Source organism: Mesoplodon bidens (genome assembly GCF_964165515.1).
Source record: "Mesoplodon bidens genome assembly, chromosome: 4".
Classification (NCBI taxonomy): domain Eukaryota; kingdom Metazoa; phylum Chordata; class Mammalia; order Artiodactyla; family Ziphiidae; genus Mesoplodon; species Mesoplodon bidens.
The window spans coordinates 58,041,405-58,062,625 of NC_138160.1; the positions used below are offsets into that span (position 1 = coordinate 58,041,405).

General features: G+C 41.1%; 1 protein-coding gene across 2 annotated transcripts in view; it reads left to right on the forward strand.

Moving 5' to 3' along the window:
• PTCD2 (pentatricopeptide repeat domain 2) overlaps positions 1-20,841 on the forward strand; it is a 28,443-nt gene extending 7,602 nt beyond the window's left edge. Inside the window, exons 4-10 of one of the 2 annotated variants that reach the window (XM_081231994.1) lie at positions 1,321-1,438; positions 4,477-4,543; positions 4,937-5,028; positions 7,544-7,657; positions 9,277-9,351; positions 16,188-16,301; positions 19,883-20,841. In XM_081231994.1, the coding sequence (XP_081088120.1) occupies positions 1,321-1,438; positions 4,477-4,543; positions 4,937-5,028; positions 7,544-7,657; positions 9,277-9,351; positions 16,188-16,301; positions 19,883-20,107 (805 nt within the window). In that variant the 3' untranslated portion in view covers positions 20,108-20,841. Of the gene's footprint in view, positions 1-1,320; positions 1,439-4,476; positions 4,556-4,936; positions 5,029-7,543; positions 7,658-9,276; positions 9,352-16,187; positions 16,302-19,882 lie in introns of both variants that reach the window. The other variant, XM_081231995.1, reaches the window with a different exon arrangement.
• Positions 20,842-21,221: the final 380 nt, after the last annotated feature.

Genomic DNA, 21,221 nt, shown 5'->3' on the forward strand with positions numbered 1-21,221 from the left:
TATGTGTAAGGCTTCCTGTGTGTCAGGCATATCATCTCATTTGATCCTCACAAAAACTCTCTGAGTTGAGATCTTTTCTTATCTCCATTTTACAGATGAGGAAACTGAGGTACAGAGTCATTAATTAATTTGCTCATGGTTACACAGTTAGTAAGTAAAACAGCTGGGATTTGAACTGTCATTTTGGAATCAGAGTCTAAAGATCCTTAATCACGACACTATATTGCCTTTTAATAACTTAATTATTTCTTCTTTCCTCCAGCTTTATTGAGGTATAATTAACAAATAAAACTTGTATATTTTTAAGGTTTACAACTTGATATTTTGATATAATAAGTTAATTCATAACTGTTGTAAATGAAGCAATGAATATTTTTTGTAACTTTTATAATTGGATTATGAAATATATCTTTAAAAGTACACTCATCGTTCTTTTTGGCAGTATATATGTTTAAAATAGACTATCCATATGCTATTATGACTTTTCTCAGTGATTTTAGCAGAAGGTAAAAGAATATTCTGTTCTTTAAAATCAGAGCTTCCTAAAATCTGATTTACATGCAATCGTGAGGTACTTGTTTTGTCACCAGATTGTGTCTTCTTGGTGTCTAAAGCAGAAAGAGTTGGTTATTGAAAGGAAATTTATGGGGGGGATTTTCAGTTCTGCAGTTCTAACTGGCAGACTGGCTGCTTGTAGAAATCCCAAGCCACATACATATAAAACATCACTGTCTTTGAAACTAGCCTTTTTCTAAAACTAAAGTTTCAAAGCTGCATTTAATTTGTTTGGCTAGGTGACTGTAGTCCACATATACTTTTCCCTTAGCCAAGAAAAACAGAGAAATTGGTCTAAATTGTAAAATGCACCTATTGGTCATTTGCCATCCCATATGGGGATAAAGCCAGACTTGAGGGGGACACAGCATCACCCCACTCCTTTCCTTGTTCTTCTCCAGGAGCATGGAAGGAGACAGTCCATTCTGCTGGGCTTACAGATACAAGACCCCTGCTATTCCCTGACATATGCTCACATTCAGTCCTAGCAGGTTGTTGGTAAATTGAGATGATTACAATCTGCATTTTTACTTTCTTTTATTTCAGAGTATGTGGGCCTCTAACGATCTTGTTTGTTTATTTAAATGCCTAGTATACTTCTGCTTGCCAGGATTCTTCTGGTCATCTTTAATTCTGCACTTTCCCCTCCAGACTGTGAGAGGACCTCATTCTTTGCTGTGTCCCCAACACCTAGTAGAGTGCATGCCACGGTCTGTCTTTCCTCAGGTCCCACTGTTTGGCTCACTGAATTATTTTGATTACCAGGTACCATGCAGAGAACAGGAATATCACTTTGGGGGAGTACAAGTTTGGACCACTTTTCATGAGGTTGTGCTACGAGTTGGATCTTGAGGAATCTGCAGTGGAGCTCATCAAAGACCAGGTTACTGTCTCCCAATTGCTTTCCCTGCCATGGTGACTTCCTTGCGCTGAGGATGGAGTGTTTTCAGTGAATTTAGGAAGGGAAGCTCTTCTATACACATTATTTCTGGGTTAGATTTTCAGAGAAAGGCTGCTGGGTTGAGGGAATGAGCTCTTCCCTGGATTTTTAAGGTTTCCTTGGAGTCATTGCCTATGAAGAGGTGTAGGTCTCTTTATACACAGGTGTGGAAGAGGTGTAAGTACAGATTACAAGGTATCTACCTACCTTGGATGTGTGTCCACCTGGGACTGACATCTTCTCTTTTGAGGAGCTTTTAGTGGGGGATAGTTGGAGGCAGGCTGCCATTTTAAGACTGCCTTTCCTCTTCTTCACCTGTGCCTCTCTCCTGTTTTCGTATTTTTACTCCTGGTTGAAGGCTATGTTGTAAAGTGCTTTTCTGTTTTCAGAATTTCTGCTTTTCACATATTCTGATTTTATTTTCCTAAAAGCAAAAGTAACAATAATTAGTTTTGTAATTATTCATTGAATATTTACCAAGTTCGCAGCATCATGCTTAAGCATTATACATGTTTCATTTCATTTGTTTCCCACAATAGCCCTGGCGAGGTAGGTACTATTATTATTTCCATTTTACAGATGAGGAAACGGGGACTCAGAGACATTATAAATTCATCCATGGTCAGAAACATTTATTAAATTTTGGGGCCAGGGCTGGCCCCCTGGGACATTTTAATATTTTTAAGAATCTCCAAAACTAAGTTGTCCTTTTGCCTCTTACTTTTTTTCATATAAAGTCTTGTATCTATGGAGGAACTGTTAACTCTCACCTTGCCCCTCTTTTAAGGACCCTGGGTATTAGAAAGATGACCATAATATATTAGTAAGCAGAGAAAAGGTGGTTTAAGAACAGTATGGATTAGTTTGAGCCTATTTTTTCCTAAAAGAAGAAATATACATACATATTTACATTATAGCATATATGTTTTAAAAATCTAGAAGGATATACACTAAACTACTGCTTATCTTCAGGGGGTAGAATTAGAGGAAATCCTCACTTTTTACTGTATATACTTTTGTATTGTTTGACTATTTTGTAATAAGCATATGTTAATGTTATAATTAAAAGAAAACAAACGTTTCACTGTAATAAATCCTAGCCATGAGTATAATGATAAAAAGAAACAAAAAGAAAGAAAATGAGGGTAAAGTTTTTTGTTTTTTTTAACCTACCTGGGCATGAAACATTCATGTATGTATACGTTTCCTGGAGTTGTAAAATAAACTGAATTAGAGTCAAGTGCCATAAAGCCTAATCCTGCTTCCACCTTACCCTGTCGTGTCCCCTGCCCAGAACCCTGAAGTGCCGCCAATATGGTAGCCACTACCCCCGTGTACCCCTGGAGGCCTTGGACTGCGGCTAGTTCAGATTTACATGGGCTGTAGTGTAAAATACATGATGGATTTTAAACACCTGGCATAAAAAGGAGAATGTAAAGTATCTTATTAATAATGTTTTATATTGATTACATGTTGAAATTTTGGATTTGGTGGGTTAAGTAACATATTATGAAACTGAATTCACATCTTTCTTTTTACTTTTTTAAATGAAACTACTTGAAAATTTAGAGTCACATACATGGCTCACACTTGAGGCTTGCAATCTCTCCCTATGGACGGGGCTGCTCTGGCGGCTTCCCATCCCACTTAGCATAGAACTCAGACCCCTGACCATGCCCTCAAGGTCCCGTTGTGGTACTTCATCTCCTGCCATGCTCCCTCTTGCTTACTCCACTGTGGACCTTCTGGTTTTCTCTCAGACAACAGGCCCGTGGCCTCCGACTGGAGTGCTCCACATCTGCATCACTTCCTTGAGGTCTCCTCCTCTCAGAGGGCCTTCCCTGACCACCTTCCGTCATCTCCTCTGTTCCCTTTATCCTGTTCCGTTGTTCTTCACAGCCCTTATTGATACTTGAAATTATATTTTTATTTCTTCTGCTTGTTTTATTCACTTGTTCATTGTCTCCTCTGCCAGAATTTAAGCTCCCCTAGATTATAAGCCCTACTAGAGTTTAGGGCAGGGCCTTTGTCTCCTTCATCATTTCTTTATTCTTTTTTTTTAATATTTTTTTGCATTTGCTTTATTTATTTATGTTTGTTTGTTTGTTTATTTATTTATTTATTTATTTATTTATTTATGGCTGCATTGGTCTTCATCGCTGCGCGGGCTCTCTCTAGTTAAGCGAGCGGGAAGCACTCCTCGTGGTGCGCGGGCCTCCCACCGAGGTGGCTTCTCTTGTTGCGGAGCACAGGCTCCAGAGCGCAGGCTCAGTAGCTGAGGCACACGGGCCCAGCTGCTCCGCGGCATGTGGGATCCTCCCAGACCAGGGCTCAAACCCGTGTCCCCTGCACCGGCAGGCGGACTCTCAACCACTGCGCCACCAGGGAAGCCCCCATTTCTTTATTCTTAACACCTAGAATAGGGTCTGCCTAATAGGGTCTCAAAAAACAAAATAACAGACTTGCACAAGACATTTAATGGTGTATTTGAATGGCATGTGTCACATTATCATCCCATTAAAAATGTTGAGAACCACTGTTTTAGTGAGTTATTTCAAAAAGTGAATAATCAACTATTATTCGTTTGCCAAAAGAGGATCATAGTTGTGTAAGCCTCTCCCACCTTAGCCCTCAAGCATACTTATAGCTGCCACTTTGTGTTAATATTCTGCACCCAGGTTCCAAGACAACCCCCAGGAGGGCTAACCGGCTTGCTTCTTTTCTTCTAAGCTTGACAGAGCCCATTGCATAAAGACGTCCTTCACTGTATTTCTGAAACCTAGAGATCTCTTGCCGTATCTTTTGCCTCTTGTTCACTGTGCCCATTGCTAAAGGCATGACCCCAAAAGAGTGGGCACCGTTTAAATTTTTTTTGCTAAATGAATAAAATATGTAGACAGTCCTAGACAGAGAAGATGCAGTATAAGTACTCCCTTAATAGTTTTACCTTTTAACTAAACTATATTGTTTTTCTTCATTAGCATTTACGAGGTTTCTTCTCAGACTCCACATCATTCAATATTTTGATGGATATGTTGTTTATCAAAGGTAAATATAAAAGTAAGTATCACAATTTATGTTTGCTGAAAAACAATGGACTATGTAAAAATGATCTTTATATTCCTGATGAGTGGCTGAATTATGGAGACCCCATTCTTTAAGTGTGAAAACATTATTGCATCACATCATGACTTAAACACCCCAGATTTTACTTATGCTGCAATTATAATAGGTTTTAAAATACTAGTTCTTCCTGCATGACCTGATAATTTATTTTGAAATTTAGTTAATTGATAAATGACTTTTAAAGTTTTTATTGTGCTGAAGTATACTTTTCAGTAGATGGAGCTAAACAGATTGAACTCTGGGAATCAATAGTAGAGGACTCTGAACTCACTTGAATGCATTTAACACTACCGGCCCACTCCTGGCTTTTGACAGGTGCATTGGAAGTACTGATTGAGATGAAAAACCAAGATGTGAAGTTCAACAAAGATACTTACGTCCTTGCTTTTGCAATTTGCTACAAACTGGTAAGACTGTCTTCCCTAAACTTTTAGAGCATTTTGGGTAATGTTTGAGAGAGGATTTTTTTTTTTCTCTACAAATAAAATTCAGTTCCCCTGAAGTCTGTTTTCCATCTGGTGCAGATATTTCCATTTTAAATATGTTCATTTTTAGCAAACCCAAGTTAGCCATGTCAGACAGTTTTATCATGGGAAAAGCAATTTTATCGTCTTTCCATCTTTTCTGGCATTTGTGTAGATAATGAGAACAAGAAACAGCATGCTGGGTTCACACTCTGCTTTAGAGGCCTCTTTCTCTTGCTGGACCTCACCAGACCAGTCTTCTCTGTGGCCCTCTCCCATGGATGTCTTAGCATCCTTCACTGGTGAACTCAAGGGCTACTTTGTCCTCATGTGTGAATTTTTCTGTGATCACCTAAGTTGGAAGTGCTCTCTCTGTCCTTCAGTATCCCTTGATTGTGATCTATTTGTATTCACAGACATGGCACTTATAACACTGCCTGATCTACTAAGTGGATGCACATTTCATCCTCCCCACTAGAGGGTAAACTCCTTGAGGCATCTTTATTTGCCAGCACCTAACGGTGCCTGGTTCACAAGTGATCTTTAATAAATGTATGTGACATTAAAATGAGTTCTTTGAGAGCAGAGAGCATGACTTATAAATCCCTGTCTCATTACTGTATCAGGATTGTTTCTTGCACGTAGACTGTTTCTTTATTACTTATTGAATACATAAATGGTGACTGAAATAGTACAGTGACCAAGATTCCATGCATTACTCTACACATTCTTGCCGTTTTAACACTGGAAACTTAACAAAACCTTTTTATACTGAAAATGAAGGAACACTAAGTAAGGTAGAACATGGCTATTGAAACATTTCCCTGAAAAGCACAGCAATACCAATTTTCCAAAACAAGAGGGGCAGTTGGGTTACAGGGGGAAGAAACCAACTTGGAAATTGAGAAATGTGGAGTCTAGTCTCAACTTTAACGTGAACTGGCTTTGAAGTGGTCACTTACCTCATTTGTGAAATGAAGCATTTGGATTCAGGAGCCCGCAAGCTTTTTCTATAAAAGGCCAGATAGTTAATATTTTAGGCTTTGGGGGCCACATACAGTCTCTACCACTTACGGTCCTAGTCACATCTTCTTTGTTTTTGTTTTTACAAATCTTTAAAAATCTAAGAACCATTTTTAGCCATAGGCTGGCTTTGGCCCCAGGGTCGTAGTTTGCTGACCGCTGGATTACTAGATGATCCTTTCCAATCCTGCCACTTTATGATTCTGTGAACAGAGGCCAACATGACACACACTTGAGCATCGGTTCTTCAGCACTGTGATACACAGTTTCCTGACCTTCTTAGAGATGTCTCCCTGAGCATATACTGAAGTGGAGAGAATTTAACTCTACTACTTACAAAGGGCCAGAGGACTTTTCTCCCCTATAACAGGGGTCCCCAATCCCCAGGCTGCGGACCGGTGGCAGTCCGCGGCCTGTTAGGAACCGGGCCGCACAGCAGGAGGTGAGCGGTGGGCAAACAAGCGAAGCTTCACCTGCCGCTCCCCACCGCTCCCCATCACTCCCCATCGCTCGCATTACCGCCTGACCCATCTCCACCCCCACCCCCAGCTCCGTGGAACAGCTGTCTTCCACGAAACCTGTCCCTGGTGCCAAAAAGGGTGGGGACCGCTGCCCTATGTTGTGTTCAAGAATAACTTGTTTCACTCCAGTGGAGACTGGAGTTGAAAAATTGAACTGTTCAGCTGTTACAAATTCCAAGCCAATTCCGGGAACCGTCCCCTCTCATTAAATTCAGGTTTTCCTTTAGGATTTGAGTTACGAATCACGCCATGACAGACACACACAGGTACAGAACTAATGCTGCTCTCGTAAACCTAACCCACCTACAACATAGACAAAGGAAGAGAATTCTGTCTTACCGCTGCTGTCTGCTACGTTGTATATCACTCATCTTCCTGGTGTGTGTGGTTTTTTTCTGTTTGGTTTTTGTTTTAAGGCATCTGGTTTTATGGGATTCTTTCATGATTTCCATTCAGATATGTTTTCATGTTTTCAAACATTTGACTTAACATGGATATTTTCAGATTGGAAACCCCCTAAGGAAAAGTTCTGTGGTGTTGCTAAGCTTTACTCTTATCATTTAATACGGTAGTAGCAGGCTGACTCTTCACACGTGTATGTTATGGTACCTATGTCTTGAAACCAGCCTGCCTGGATGAGAAGAGACCTGTATGTTTGTGGGTAAAGCTGCCCCAAGTCAGAAAACCGACAAAGAGCTAAAAATAAAGTTCATTTAAGATTTGAGCTGCTAATATATAGATAACTGAGTCTATTTGCAAATAGTCTCTATATGGAGCTTAATCTTTTAAGCGGCTTGAGATAGGCTCCAGGAAATTCTTCCAAAAGGAAATCTGAAACACTGGGCACCATTAATCATCTTATTAACCTAAAGGTTTGTGATGTTTATTTATTGAGCAATCCTGTCTTCCCCCAGAATAGCCCTGAATCTTTTACAATCTGTACCACGTTAAGAGAAGAAGCCCTCATCAAGGGAGAAATCCTCTCCAGGAGAGCATCCTGTTTTGCAGTGGCATTAGCTCTGAACCAGGTAAGGCTTTGGGGTGCACATAAGCGAATTAGGAGTATGCAAGGCTTTACTACTTTCATTTGTTCTTGCTTTTATCTTTTTTCCTCTGACTCTGTCATAAAGAAAAAGTCCCCATAAAGAGACCAGTGCCTTTGGTGCCATGGCAACCTACATCTATACCTCTGCCTCCAAAGAATGTTTTCATTTATAGTTGAGGGCCTAACATGCACTGCTGTTTACACGGGGCTGGCCAGGATCCTATGGAAAATCAATGAGGGAGGCTGTACTCCGAGAAGTTTCTCAAATAAAGTGGAAATTTCAAATGATTCGTTTACCATGTAACGTGCTCAGGGAATGGTTTTAATTTAAGGCTCTCCGAAATGTGTTCTAGTAAATTCCTCAGGGGAACAGTACTCCTTGAGTTCTTGGTATTTAAAATTATTTGCCCTTTTTTTTTTTTTAAACCTGAACTACAGTTTGGCCAGATATAAAATTGTGAGGTGATATTTCCTTTACTTGAGGTTTTCTTCGGCTTTTTTTTTTTTTTTGTCTTCTAGTATGGAATGTTGCTATGGAGAAATCTGAGGGCTGCCTGAATTTTTTTTTTTTTTCCACTTCTGAGTGACTTGATCTTGTTAGTTTTTCTCTTTTCTGTCCCTTATATCCATGAAAACATTTTTCCTTTGGGAGTTCTTCATCAGCCAGTTTTGTTTTTGTTTTTTTTCTTGCTGTAATCCTTTTTTTCTTTCTTCCTCATGATGTCTTTATATAGTTTACATGCTGGTTCTTCTTTGGTTATTCATCATTGAAAGATGCTTAGACCAGCCACTTGCAGAAGATTCATGTCAGAAGAGAATAGCGCCATGTTGCCATGTTCTAGGCTAGCAGGACTTTTCTTTATTTCTGAGTTTTGTCTACAAATACGCATTGGCTCTATTTCTTCCTGGCCAATGGGAGTAGGCATGTAGGTGATTTTCAATGAAAAGTCTCTTCTCTGCTGCTGCTATAAGTGACATATTGTTTCCTGCAAGTATGGCTGATCTGTGTAAATTCTTGATTAGCCTCACCTCTGCCACCAAAAGGATCCAAAGACCTCATTACTAGTCCGAAACTCTATTATCATCATTGTAAACAGGAATTTAGTACTTCAGGCTGTGCCCTCACCTTTGAGAACTACTTTGTGCACTCCTTCTGAGATATGCAGCAACATCCTCCTCTTACTGCTTTGTCTGGAACTCGCGTATGCTCCATCTCCAGTGTTTTTGGCAATGCAAATTTCTTCTGTGGTTTGAGGTTTCTGCTATGTTCTAATTATGTCAAAGATGGGTGTGCATTTCTATTTCTCAACCTTGTTTTTTTTTGAAAGCTCATTCCATTGAGAGAAGGGGAAATGCCAACTTTATGCCCCCGTCTTAAAACGTGGAACTCGGGCAGGTGGTTAAAACATTCAGTAACATGCCACTGTAGGAAACACTTTATAGAATGTTCATTTTTGATTACCAAAAAACTTTTTTTCTTTGTGGACTTCAAAACCCTGGGGCACCATGAATAGGACTATCCTGACATCTTTAAATGATCTTTATGATAGCAGAGTAATGTTTATATGCCTTGGGGGTATGACTTGTTTTTCTTCCTTTTAGAACCAGCTGGCAAAAGCTATATCCATTTTTTCTCAAATCATGAAGCCAGAAAGCATAATCTGCACTAATTTAAATGTAAGTGACTTCCTTATGGTTTAAAGTAAGGCTTGAAATGTAATAAAATGAAGTCTGGATTTTTTTTGTCTGTGTACAACAAATGACTTTTGATCTCCCAAGGTCTTCATCCATTCTGTTCATTTATTGATCACTGTGTGAGAGTTATAATGGAGCCCTATGAGAGGAGTCAATATGTGCTTCCAGGAGTGTATAAATAGGTGGGAAACACAGATATGCTCAGATATAAGAGGTGGCTAAATGCTGCAGGTGTAACACATGACTACAGAAGGCTGTCGATTTAGAGAGAAGGGAGATGGACTCTGCAGTCTCTCCACTGAGACTTAGGAAGAGCCTGCGTGCTGATAACATCCTATCCATGGTACCTGACTCACGGAGTCAGTACACCTACGGCATAAGGTGGCATCTAACCTGGTAAGCACTCAATGAATGTGAGCCATTTTCATCCTTACTTTGTTGCCAGCCTGCCGTGGCCCACCTTTTCAGTGAGCAGTGAGGCGTCTGTGCCTTCCTGGGGCAATGAAAAGACTACGAGACTCTCCTGTCATTAACGACATCACAGCCCCCACTCAGCTAGGCCCTGCTGAGGCCCTGCTTGTATGCTGAGTACGTGTGTTGTGGGGAGTTGAAAAGAAAGCCCCTAGCGTCCAGGAACTTACAGTCTCCTGAAACATCAAGGGGTCAAGATGAGGAAAACATTGTCTGAAGAACCGAAATGAGTAAACACCAGCATGACATGAACTGGGATAGCGGGTCATAGCCAGTGCGGTATTCCAGGCTGGGGAGCAAAGGGCTGGCCAGCAGGCGCTAACGGAGGAGAACTGGGGAGAAGAACATTGCTGAGCAGTGTTCTGAAGGAGGACAGGGCTGTGGGCCTGGAGGCATGGAGGTGAAAGGGCATTCTCTGTTGGGAGGTTAGTTTTGCTGAGGGTTCTAGTTTGCTAGTTAGTTTGCTAGTTCTCTTCCTAGTTTTGAGTCCTTAGGCAAAGTTACTTAACCTCTACCACCCCATTTTCCTTTTATCGGAAGTAGCGGTAGTAATAGTACCATTCTTTCATTAGGAGAATTGAAAGAATAATGCATATAAAGTAGTTAGTGAACACAACACAGTTAGTGCTTGGCATGTAATCAGTGTTCAGTGATGCTTGCTAATACCAGTAGTATTTGTTTAAAATGAAATATGCTAAATAGAAAGGATTATTTATTTCTAACAAATCCTAGAACCCATGAACAGGAATTGGGCATAACGGCAAGCTCCCATGGTTTTCAGTTCTGCCCATAATTATCCTCAAATGTCACCCCCAGACCAGTGCCCAGATGACTTTCAAGAGAAGGACTAGATAAGCCTTTATGGTAAATTCTGGGGAACAAGTTCCACCAAGAAGTCTGAGATAAGACTGCCTTATATTTGACCTCAAATTTATTTTTCAAAATGCCTACACAGGAGGGAAAGATGAGCCTAGGGAACCAGAAAGATGGACACAGTGATAGTCGAGAACCTGGGGGGGAAAAAGGGAAAGAGGTGGGTTTGGGAGGGGAGAGACTAAATATAAGAAAAATACCCAAAAAGAGATGTTGTAGTTGGCAAAGGGCAGGAGCCTGGAGTGGGGATGAGTGTCAAAGCTGTCAGTTAAGAACTTATCTGTAAAACCTGGTAATGCATCTGCTATAAACTGATGAATGCCACAAAAAAGGGAGGTAAGAGGTCCCAGAAGCGAGTTTTCACGGCATTAATGGTGAGGCAGAGGAAGCAACAGAAAAAGACAGGGAAGGAATCGCACCAGTGGATCGAAACCCAAGAGAGCTGATAGCCGTACGTGCCGTGGCCTCCTGCAGGCAGCCCCTGGCCCAGGACTGGGCACCTGAACAGAAACTGCAGGTCAGCCTGAAAAGCTCTCAGCTGAAGGAGGCCAAGGTGGCAAAGGTCCAGAGTCCAGAAGTCCAGGTCATTTGAGCCAGTAAGCCAAACAGACCAGGAATCCCGGTCTTCCAGCAGACGCATATGTTATTTTTTCTTCTTCTCAGCTTCCTACTGGATGTAGCCGGCTCAGCATCTCCAGGTATTGATATATTTATCTGCTTCTGAGAGAGCGGCCTGCAGATGCACTCATTTCATGATTGGATAGCAGTAGGATTGCTAGGATTCCAGGTGGTTCATAGCATCAGGGGGGAAAGAAACACAGGAGAGTGTGAGAGTTTTATGTGGGTCATTAGTCGCTTCTCCTAGAGTTGAAGTGGGCATGGGGGGGATCAATAAGGGTTGATAAGAAATGGAAGAGAGTGAGATCGGCAGGGTTTCAGTTTATTTTAGCTAAGGTGCCACGCTAGATACTTACATTTGTCGGTTTATTGTATACAACACTGTCAGAACAGTATTTCTCCATATTATACGTGGAAAATGAAGAATCAGAGGGTAAGTAAACTACCCAGGTTCTCACAGCTAATTAAATAGCAGAGTCAAAGTTTTTAACACAATCAAATCTGTTTGACTACATACAGAGCCTAGGGTTTCCCCACCACTCCCGACCTACAGAGGTTAGCGTTGTGCGTCTTTTATCTAGGACTGCAGCTACCTGCTTCTCCGGAATGGTGAAAGGAACACAGGACTGGATGTCAAAAAACGAACCTGCTATTAGTGCACATACTCCATGTCCTTGAATTTAGATTCCTCGGCTATTCAGTCCTGGCAGCAGGAACAGCTCCTCCTGGGAGAGATGGGTTGGGGGGGCGGGGAGACGGCCGATCAACGTGGTCGAATGAATGGGCATGTTTCTGGCAAGCGCTCTGTAAGGATCCTTGAATTGATCTTGAAGATGAACCATCCCCTCCATGAATTGGGTCGCAGAATTATCCATTGTCCAGAAACTTAAAGATTGTTTTATTGTTTAAAAATTTTCACTCAGGCAATTCTTGCAAGTGTCCAATCTAAATCTCTCATATTTCAACACAAGCCTGTTTCTTCTTCCTTCCTCGGGAATGGTGAAAAAGGGCTGGTTGCCATTCTCAGGTTTAATAATCTTTCAGATTCTGGGTCTCTGTTATTAGAGCAGGTTTTTAAAAAAATAATTTAATTCTGGGCCCTAGCTTCTCAAAGGCTGAGTCATCTGCTTAGAATCCTTAAGGGCAATTTGTTGATTATTCAGAAATGGAAACCCAACAAGTAGACTGAATAGAGTCTGTTCAGTCAGTATCAGCAGAAATAAATGAAGTTGTTTTCTGATCTACTTTAAAAATTAATGCCTTACACGAAAATCTTTTCTTGCTGTCAGTTGGAATATGAACTTACCTAATTTTTCCCCTCAACTTAATTTTCTTTTCATTGAAATTGCTCCTGCTGCTGACACGACCCAGAGGGCCTGGCTCCCCGTTTCCCGGCTCATGCTTGCTCCGCACCGAACTGGTTGAGCACATGATCTCATCGAGGCGTGTGCGTGTTGACTCTGCCCTTTGAGTCTCAATTTAAACCCATCAATTGCAGAAGAACTGTAGCCTCCTCTTTACTTAGCATCGCTGCTTAACGTAAGAGGACTAATTTCCACTTCTCAAATATGTCTGAAAGTAGCAGAGGCCAACAAAGGGTAGTTCTCCACTGATTTTATTTGAATTCTAATCATTTCTCTAGAAATCTAGACCCATTCTGGAATTGAATTACCTTACAGGGGAATTGACAAGTGGTGAGTTTCACTGCTTTTTTATCATTTATTTGTTAACACAGGTAAATGTTGTAATGTTTGTTTCTCCTGCTCACTAAGGCCACCCTAAAGTTCTAGCTCATGCTGGGAAGTTCTAGGCCACACCGGTAGGAAAGGAGACAGGACTTATTATTTCTCATAAACCCCGTTGTGGCAGCGTCTCACCTGTATGTTTAAGAGCTGCATTTGGCTGGAAGCAATGCAGACTCTAAAAATACAAGAGTCTATACAAATTAGAGGATTTCTTTTTCTTCCAAGTAGAAAACCAGAGGTGGTCGGTCTAGGTCTGGTGTGACATTCCGTGATGTCATCAGGGACCTGGCCTCTTGTATTTCCATACCCCTATCCTAAGCACGTGACTTCTATCCATTACATCTATTCCAGCAAGAAGTAGGAGAACGCAGGAGGACAAAGAAGTTGGTCCCTTTTAAGAATGCTTTCCCAAATGTCTCACCCAGCAACTTGTACTTACATGTTAATGGCGAGAGCTTGATCCCATGACCACATCTAGTTGCAGACGAACCTGAGAAATACAGTTTTTGAGTTCCGTACACGACGGCATCAGTTAAAGTTAGGGAGCTCTGTTATCAAAACAAAGAAGGGAAATGTGGATATTGGTTAGAAAATTAGCAGTCTCTACCACACTGTGCTATTCTACTTCAAATATAGCAAACTTAAAAAGAAAAGAAATGCAGATGTCTGCATGTTCAGGGCTTCTGTTCCCTTTTTTGGTCAAAGGTGTCCAGTGACACATTTCTTGAGGTCTCAGAAAATCAGAGGGATGGGAGGTATGTGTTCTTTGACTAGTTTTTCTTAACGAAAAGTCCCCCTGCTCCTTGCTAATGCAATTTTCCTAGCCTTTTGATGGAAATCTGTAAGATTGAAGCAATGCACTGTACCCTGATTTAGCTTTCTTAATTGTACCCTGAGACTTCAGTTTGAGACAAACTCCTAGCTTTAAATTTTTTCTTTGCCTTTCATCAGTAACTGCCTCATCTATGTTGCCCTTCAGCAGTATAGTTCAAGGTATTGAACCTTACTCTTGAAATCCCCGCTGAATCAGGGTTAGTTGCTGGAGGCAGGAGAGAAACTGGGAAAAATCAGGAAGAAAAGTTGAAATCTTTCAGAAGCACATCATTAATAGTTTCTAGCATGAGCTTCAGGAGGTTAATCCCTGTAAATTGCTAGGGGACCTACACTCCCTTTCTCATTTCTCATTGTTGAGGGTCTACTCGGTGCCAGGCACTGCAGATGTGGCATCAACAAGGTAGACTTCTCTTGCCCTTGATAGGACAGACCACTGCCAACCAAATTGGGATTGGTTTTTACTAACAAAACTGTTAAGAACTATTAAGACTTGGAGATTTTACCCCACTTCTGAGCTAACGAGTTAATCTGCCACAGTTTTGTGGATGCTGGTACAGAACACAAGACACCGAGAGAAGAAGGACAGTTTATTACTCATAGCAATAGCAGTAGCCAGCGGGTTAGCATTTTTGCAGCAGTTTCTTGAGCCCAGTTCCCACAGAGCGACATGAAGAGGTCTATACGCTTCTTGCACACACACGGGATTATATTTTAAGAGAGGAACTGTGAACTTGGGGAACCCAAATCTCTTAAATTGGACAGTAAGCATACCTGCCCTCTGCTTTGGATGAGACACTGTCTGTCTTCCCAGGCTGCTGGCTGTACAAACATCCTTGAAAATACAGTCGGGACTAAAGACAGCGCTTCTGCCTGACTGTGAGAGACCCATGGAATGTTCCCTCCCTACAAAGGGTTTTGCCTGTGCTCTAGAACTCAACTTAGATCAGGGCTTTTGGAGTTAGGCTGCTTGGGGCCATTTCATTCTGTTCTTCAGGACCAAAGATAACCCCTCACCCTGATCCAACTGCTCAACAAACATACAATGTTATAAAATGGACTATTAAGAGAACTTAGTTGGTTTGGTATAAAAAAGGAATAACTCTCCCAGAAAAACTATCTTTCCTAAAGATCAAGAGGCTTAAAAATGTTTACACCCTTTGATTTTGTAATTTCACTTCTGGGAATCAAGTCTAAGAAAGTAACAATTTTTTAAAATGTATGACATTTATTGATATAATAAAGTATGGTATTGCTTTATTTGATTTATATGATGGATTGCTATGCATTCATCATTAAAAATGAGGTTTTATTTTTTCCTAAAACTTCTTGATGCTATGAGAAAATGTTCACTTTATAATAATTGATCAAAAAGCAGAATCACGTTGGGGGGTGGGGGGGATTAATATATTTGGAAGATAATACATGAGATTGTAAACAATGGTTAACATTAGTTGGTGAATTCTGAGTTATTCTCATTTTCTTTAAACTTTGCTGTATTTTTCAAATTAGACTAGTGAACATTGGTAATTGGGGTGCGGGGGAAATGTGTTCTTTTTTTTCCTTATGTTACTTGTATCTGATGGAAGGTAGTTAGTGGTATCATTTTGAAAGCCAAGTACAAGCACCCAGTTTTGATAGCTATAGTATAAATAGGAGTGCCTCATTAAGACTTTAACCAGCTTCCACTTTATACTTGAACAATCTGTATGCCTGCAATTTCCTAACCAAAAAAATAAAATAAAAGGATAAAGGTATCTTTTGACCCAGAGCCAGTCTTATGAGATTGTCTGATTGTCATATCCTCTGAATCTAGAGGAAATAGGGAAGAAGAATCTAATAGTAATGTTTGTTGAGTACCTCCTGCGTGCTGATATTTCATTTAATGTTCACAGTAATTCAAAATGTGAGATGTAAAGGTATTTTCCTCATTTCACAAATAAAGATATTGAAAGAGATTAAATACCTGGCCAGAGTCAATTGGCTGTAACTGCCAGTGCTAAGACTCTGACCCAGGTATGTCAGAGTCCAAAATCCACGTTCTCTCCATTTCTGCCTTTTAGCAAGTTTTGAAGTTGTGGTGTTTTGATTAGCTATTGGAAAACAAGTTTTGGCTGGTGGGCATTCATTCAAAGCACCTTTGAACTTGAGCAAGCAAATGAATTAGGAAATGGCATGAAAGCAGGGTAGAGGCCTATAAATGTAGGCTTATCTCACGGGGTACATTTCTCAGTGTTGATTACTAGCTCAATCTTGTTTTTCTTGTTTCTTTTTATTCAGATTATGATCCATATCCAGTCAAACATGTTGAAAACCCTCATAGATATACTAAAGGATGCTACAGAGGGAAATCTATCAAGATTTGTGAAAAAACATGTGTTCTCAGAAGAAGTGGTGAGTAGGCGGTTTCCACAGAAATCCTGTAAAGGTGCAAGAACACTCTTTAAACTGTCCACTTGATACCTTAGTCCTCTAGGCCACCTCTTTAAAGAGACTGTCCAATCCGGCAACCTCTCTGTTGTTCCTGTTGCTAGATGTCTATGTGTGGGTGCAGACTTTTTTCCTCTAACACAATATGTCCTCTGAAATTCTAGGAAAACTTGTTCCTTTTACACTATTCTTTTCCCCACACTGTCTTCATGGGTGTCGGCCCTCTTCTTTTCCTTTTTCCTTTCTCCTTAAGCATCCGATTCCTTCTCCCCACTCCTCACTCTCAGTTGATGACTTTGCTTCCTGTTTCACAGAGGAAACAGAAGCAATTAGAGGAGAACTGCTGCCGCACCAACAGCCTCCTTGCCCCTCTCTCTCTCTGCTCAGCCTTCCCTCCTGAAGCCGTGGTGACTGTAGGCACCTCTCTAGAGCCTGGGAGCCCACCCCCACCCCCAGCCAGCCCAGGGCATCAGCCCAGAAGTTGTGTCACCTTCTTTTGAACATCATCACTATTGCTCGCCTTCCCTGTGGATCATCCCCATAGGCAAACAGTAGGCTATAGTATCTCTCATCTTAACAAAAAGAAAATCTCCCCTACCTAAACAAGTCAAAAGACAAACTGGCCTAGAGGGGTGGGATAGGGAGGGTGGGAGGGAGGCGCAAGAGGGAGGAGATATGGAGATATATGTATACATATAGCTGATTCACTTTGTTATACAGCAGCAACTAACACACCATTGTAAAGCAATTATACTCCAGTAAAGATGTTAAACAAAAAAAAAGACCTACTGGATGTTTAGATAGGAAGACTTAACCTCATAAAGTCAGTTCTGCCCAAGTTAATGTGATAATGTAACATTTCAATAAAAATACCATTAGGTTTTTTTTCCTGTAGTTAAGTTTTAGTAGAAAGAGCAAACTAGCAAGAATAGCTGGGAAAACTCTGTGAAAGAAGAGGTGCTAGACCTGCCGGATATGAAACCATATTAAAGCTTTTCTCATTAGAACTGTGGTTTTAGCTCCTGAATAGACCAACTAATGGAACCATATAAATGCTTTGCAAAATTATAAAATAAAATTAAATAAAAGTGAAGAGAAAGAAGCAATTTCTAAAAATTGAAAGCAAAATGAAACAAACGAACTGTGTCATACTGATGGCTTAAGCACATAAAGAGGAATTATTGTAAGTCATTCGAAATTTAGTCATTTGTACATGGCTAGTCATATATAACCTACAGGGAAAAAAGACTGTGAGGAAATCATAAATTACTGGCAGTGATCCTATTGTTAGTAATGATACTGCTGTAGTCATTCTGACTAACCAAGGGGTCTGGCTGTTGGTCCTCCCCCAGCTTTTCTCCCCTTTCCCTGGCCTTTGGTAGCACGGTCCCAGCTGGGTTCCGGCTAGCACCTGAGATGGCAGGTTGGCGGCAGAGGGCAGGTGGCAGCTCCCCACCTCTGCCACACTGTGGCCTTCCCAGCCCTGTCCCATTCCTCACTCCCACCTGAAGGCTGGTAAAGGGAGCTTGTCAGGAAACTAACTGGTTATGATTAAATTTAAAGCTTCTTTCTATTTGAGGTCTTAGCTCTGTGTAGGTTGTGACCGACCTAAACCTTTTGGGAGTGTGTTTAGAAAAGTAGAGGAACTAGAAGTGTAAACTGGTTTTAAAGCACACGATCATGTGCATGTGTGTGCAGCACTGACACAACTTCTGCTTTCTCACTAGCACTGATGTTAATCCTTCCTTAGACCTGGCCCATCAATATGTTGCCTGAATTATACGACTAAAGCATCCAAACTTCACACTGAAAAATACTCATCGTTTTTATCTGATTCTCCCCCCCCCCCAAAGCCTATAAGGCTGATTTACTTAGAAAGCTCACCCTCTAGTTCAGTGTATCCCCTGGTTGCTGTGAGGCTACTCAGGGAACTGCTTGTTGAGAAGTGAATTGATCCCTAAAACTCCAGCAGCTTTTGAGCTAGTTCTAAATATCTTTGTGAGATGGTATGTGGAGTCTTATGTTGTAAAACTCTGCATTTTACAAATGCTCTATTTAGTGTCTATGCCACCAGTTACTGGACATGTTTTATGTGTGGTGAGAAGGTGCTGTTGTGCCACTAGAGGAATGGTGAAAAGAACTGCGGACTTTCTGCAGCACCGTGACGGAAACCGCTCCAACGTGAACTCTTTCCTTACTGACTTCTTTTTTAAAACTTAATTAACAAACAATGTCGTACCAACTGTTTTCTGCTTCAATTGTAGGATGGTCCTAGTGATACCATTTAATATTTATTTTTGTAGTGATTTAAGAGAACTGAGGTAGTTAAAAAAAGAAAGAAAGGAAAAGGAAAAAAAGAACTGATGTAGTATGTGCAGTGAGATCAAGGTTACCTCCAGCTTGGCTCACCTGCTTTGCTTCTTTCGAAAGCCATATGCCGCTGCATCTCACCCTGAACGTGAGGACTAAACAAGCTATTCTTTTTAAGAACGTTAGAAGTGTTTAAACTTTACCTGAAGGTTCAGTGGGGAGCCCTTGTTTGAAAAGAAGGTGTGCAGGTTTGTGTTATATTACACAACCTGTGTATATGTGATAGACTCACATTCACATTCTAATTTTGAGCTCACTCATTTTTGTAGAATTAAATACCATTCATATACTTGTGATGCTAATATTTATACCTCTGGTCTAGACCTCGCCCCCATGCCTCATAATTGTGTAGCCAATAACCTCTGGACATGTCTGCCTAGATGTTTCACAGACATCTCAATCTTGTCCAAAACAGAACTCTTGATTTCCCCTCTCCAAATCTCATCCTGCCATCTTCCCCATCTCAGTTAATGACATCCCCCATCTCCAGGTTACTAAAGCCCAAATTGCGAAGATGTCTTTGATGCCTCCCTTTTCCTCTCCCCTTCAACAATAAATCCTTTCAGTTTAATCTCCAAAATATACTTCATATATATCTACTTCTCCATCTTTTCTATATCTTTCCCAGTCTAAACCATCACCTGTTCTCATCTGGCCTATGATGGGGGCCCCTAGATTAGTCTCCACATTCTTGTACCCTCCAGTTCTCCACACAGCTTTTTAAATCTACATCAGATCATGTCCCAGTTTGGACCTTCTGATGGCTTTCAGAATAAATTCCAAAAAACGTACCATGAGCTAGAAAGCCCTACATCATTTGACCCTGCCTCCTGCTCTGATCGTTAAATTGGACACACTTGATTCCATGCTGTTTGACCTCCTTTCCCTGGTATGTTTCATCGTATAGTATGCGCCACTTGAACCCCCCTTTTATAAAATACCAGGGGTGATTTTTAAGTACTAATCCTGAATGTTGTTTACAGCTGATGGAATCCCTTATAGTTAGTGACACCTATGTGTGCCCCAGTACCCTGGTTTTTACCACTTTAGGTGCACACTCTACTTTTTTTTTTTTTTTTTTTTTGCATTTATATCTCTGCTTCTTGGAGGATAAAAAGAACACGGAAGAAATCTTGCAGAGATATAACAATCTACTCTTCTTGCTTTTTTTTCAGCTGGTCAAAGTGAGGGAAAAAGTGAAGGATGTGCCCACTCTTCTGGCCACATTTGATGAGCTGTATGGGAAACTGCACATAAATGGCCAGGTCACCACTTACACTTTGGATGCTCTGCTCTGCCACACCCCCAGTGACAGGAGATCCCACACGGTGCTATTAAACAAGAGGACAGTCAGCCGTCGGACCTTCCAGCCGCTCAGCCAGTCCCTGTGGGCTGAGTAACCCTGAGTTCAAACCATCCGTGGGTCTGAGTTGGAGGGGGCCTGCTTCTAGTGAATTATTGGCTTCCTAAGAAATCGGGCATCGTACTCCAGTGTACAGTATACTAACACTTCGTCTCCTTAAATTTCCAAGATCATTGAGCGCTGGCGTGCTGCCTTGAGACGTTCATATGTTGTGCCACCAGGAAGATCTAGATACAGGCAAGCAGAAAGCTCAGGCTCCCGCGGGAAGGAGGCTTCCCCTTGTAAAGGGCTGAGGATCCTTGAAGGAACATGGTCACGGTCTCCAGGGGAACCCAATAAGCACTAACAGGAAGGAATTTCCCTATAAGTGGCCACCTCCAGCTAATTTTCAGGGGAATAGTGGTCTGAAACCCTACTCTACCATGCTGGGAAATAGCCCAGGATTTTCTCACTGCTTCTGTCATCATTTACCTGTGACCCTAGACAAGATACTTGAGCGCTCAGTTTTTCATCTGTAAAATAATAGTGCCTATGTGAATCTCCATATTGATTTGAAATTTTCATTCAATGTTCAGTAGGGTCAAGTTTTCTCAAAAATAAGAGAAATTAAAAGGTTCCTGAGAAAACTTGTTGTTTTCTCAGCAGAACAAACAAAACCAGAATTTAACTCTCAGAACTGATAATAAGCCAAAATTTAAATGGTTACCACTTTGGTCATGGGCAATCCACGTGCTTTTCAAAATAAATGCCAATAAAAACCACATAACACTCTCTGTATTCCTTAGTTTTCTATATAGGTCATAAATATTTGGTCCTATAGTTCGTCTCATTTGTTAATGATTTTCTCTTTTCTCTCTTTGGATGTTTTATCTTTTATAAATAAATATGTCATGACAGCAGGTCAGAGCTTCCTCGTAAGGATCTGCCCGTTGATGGTTTGAAGGCCAGCACCTGGGGGGTTGGTTGTGCCTTTTCTTTCTGAGGGCCCACATGATGGTGAAGCCTCCCAGCTGTCTGCCTGGAGCGCTGCAGACTCCTTATTCAGTGCTGTTTCAAAACCCGGAGATAACTCTAACTTTACTGTTATCCATAGAACCAGAAGTTCTCTAGTGGGAGGAATCTTCTAAGTCTCCTCCTCAGGTCAAGGAAAA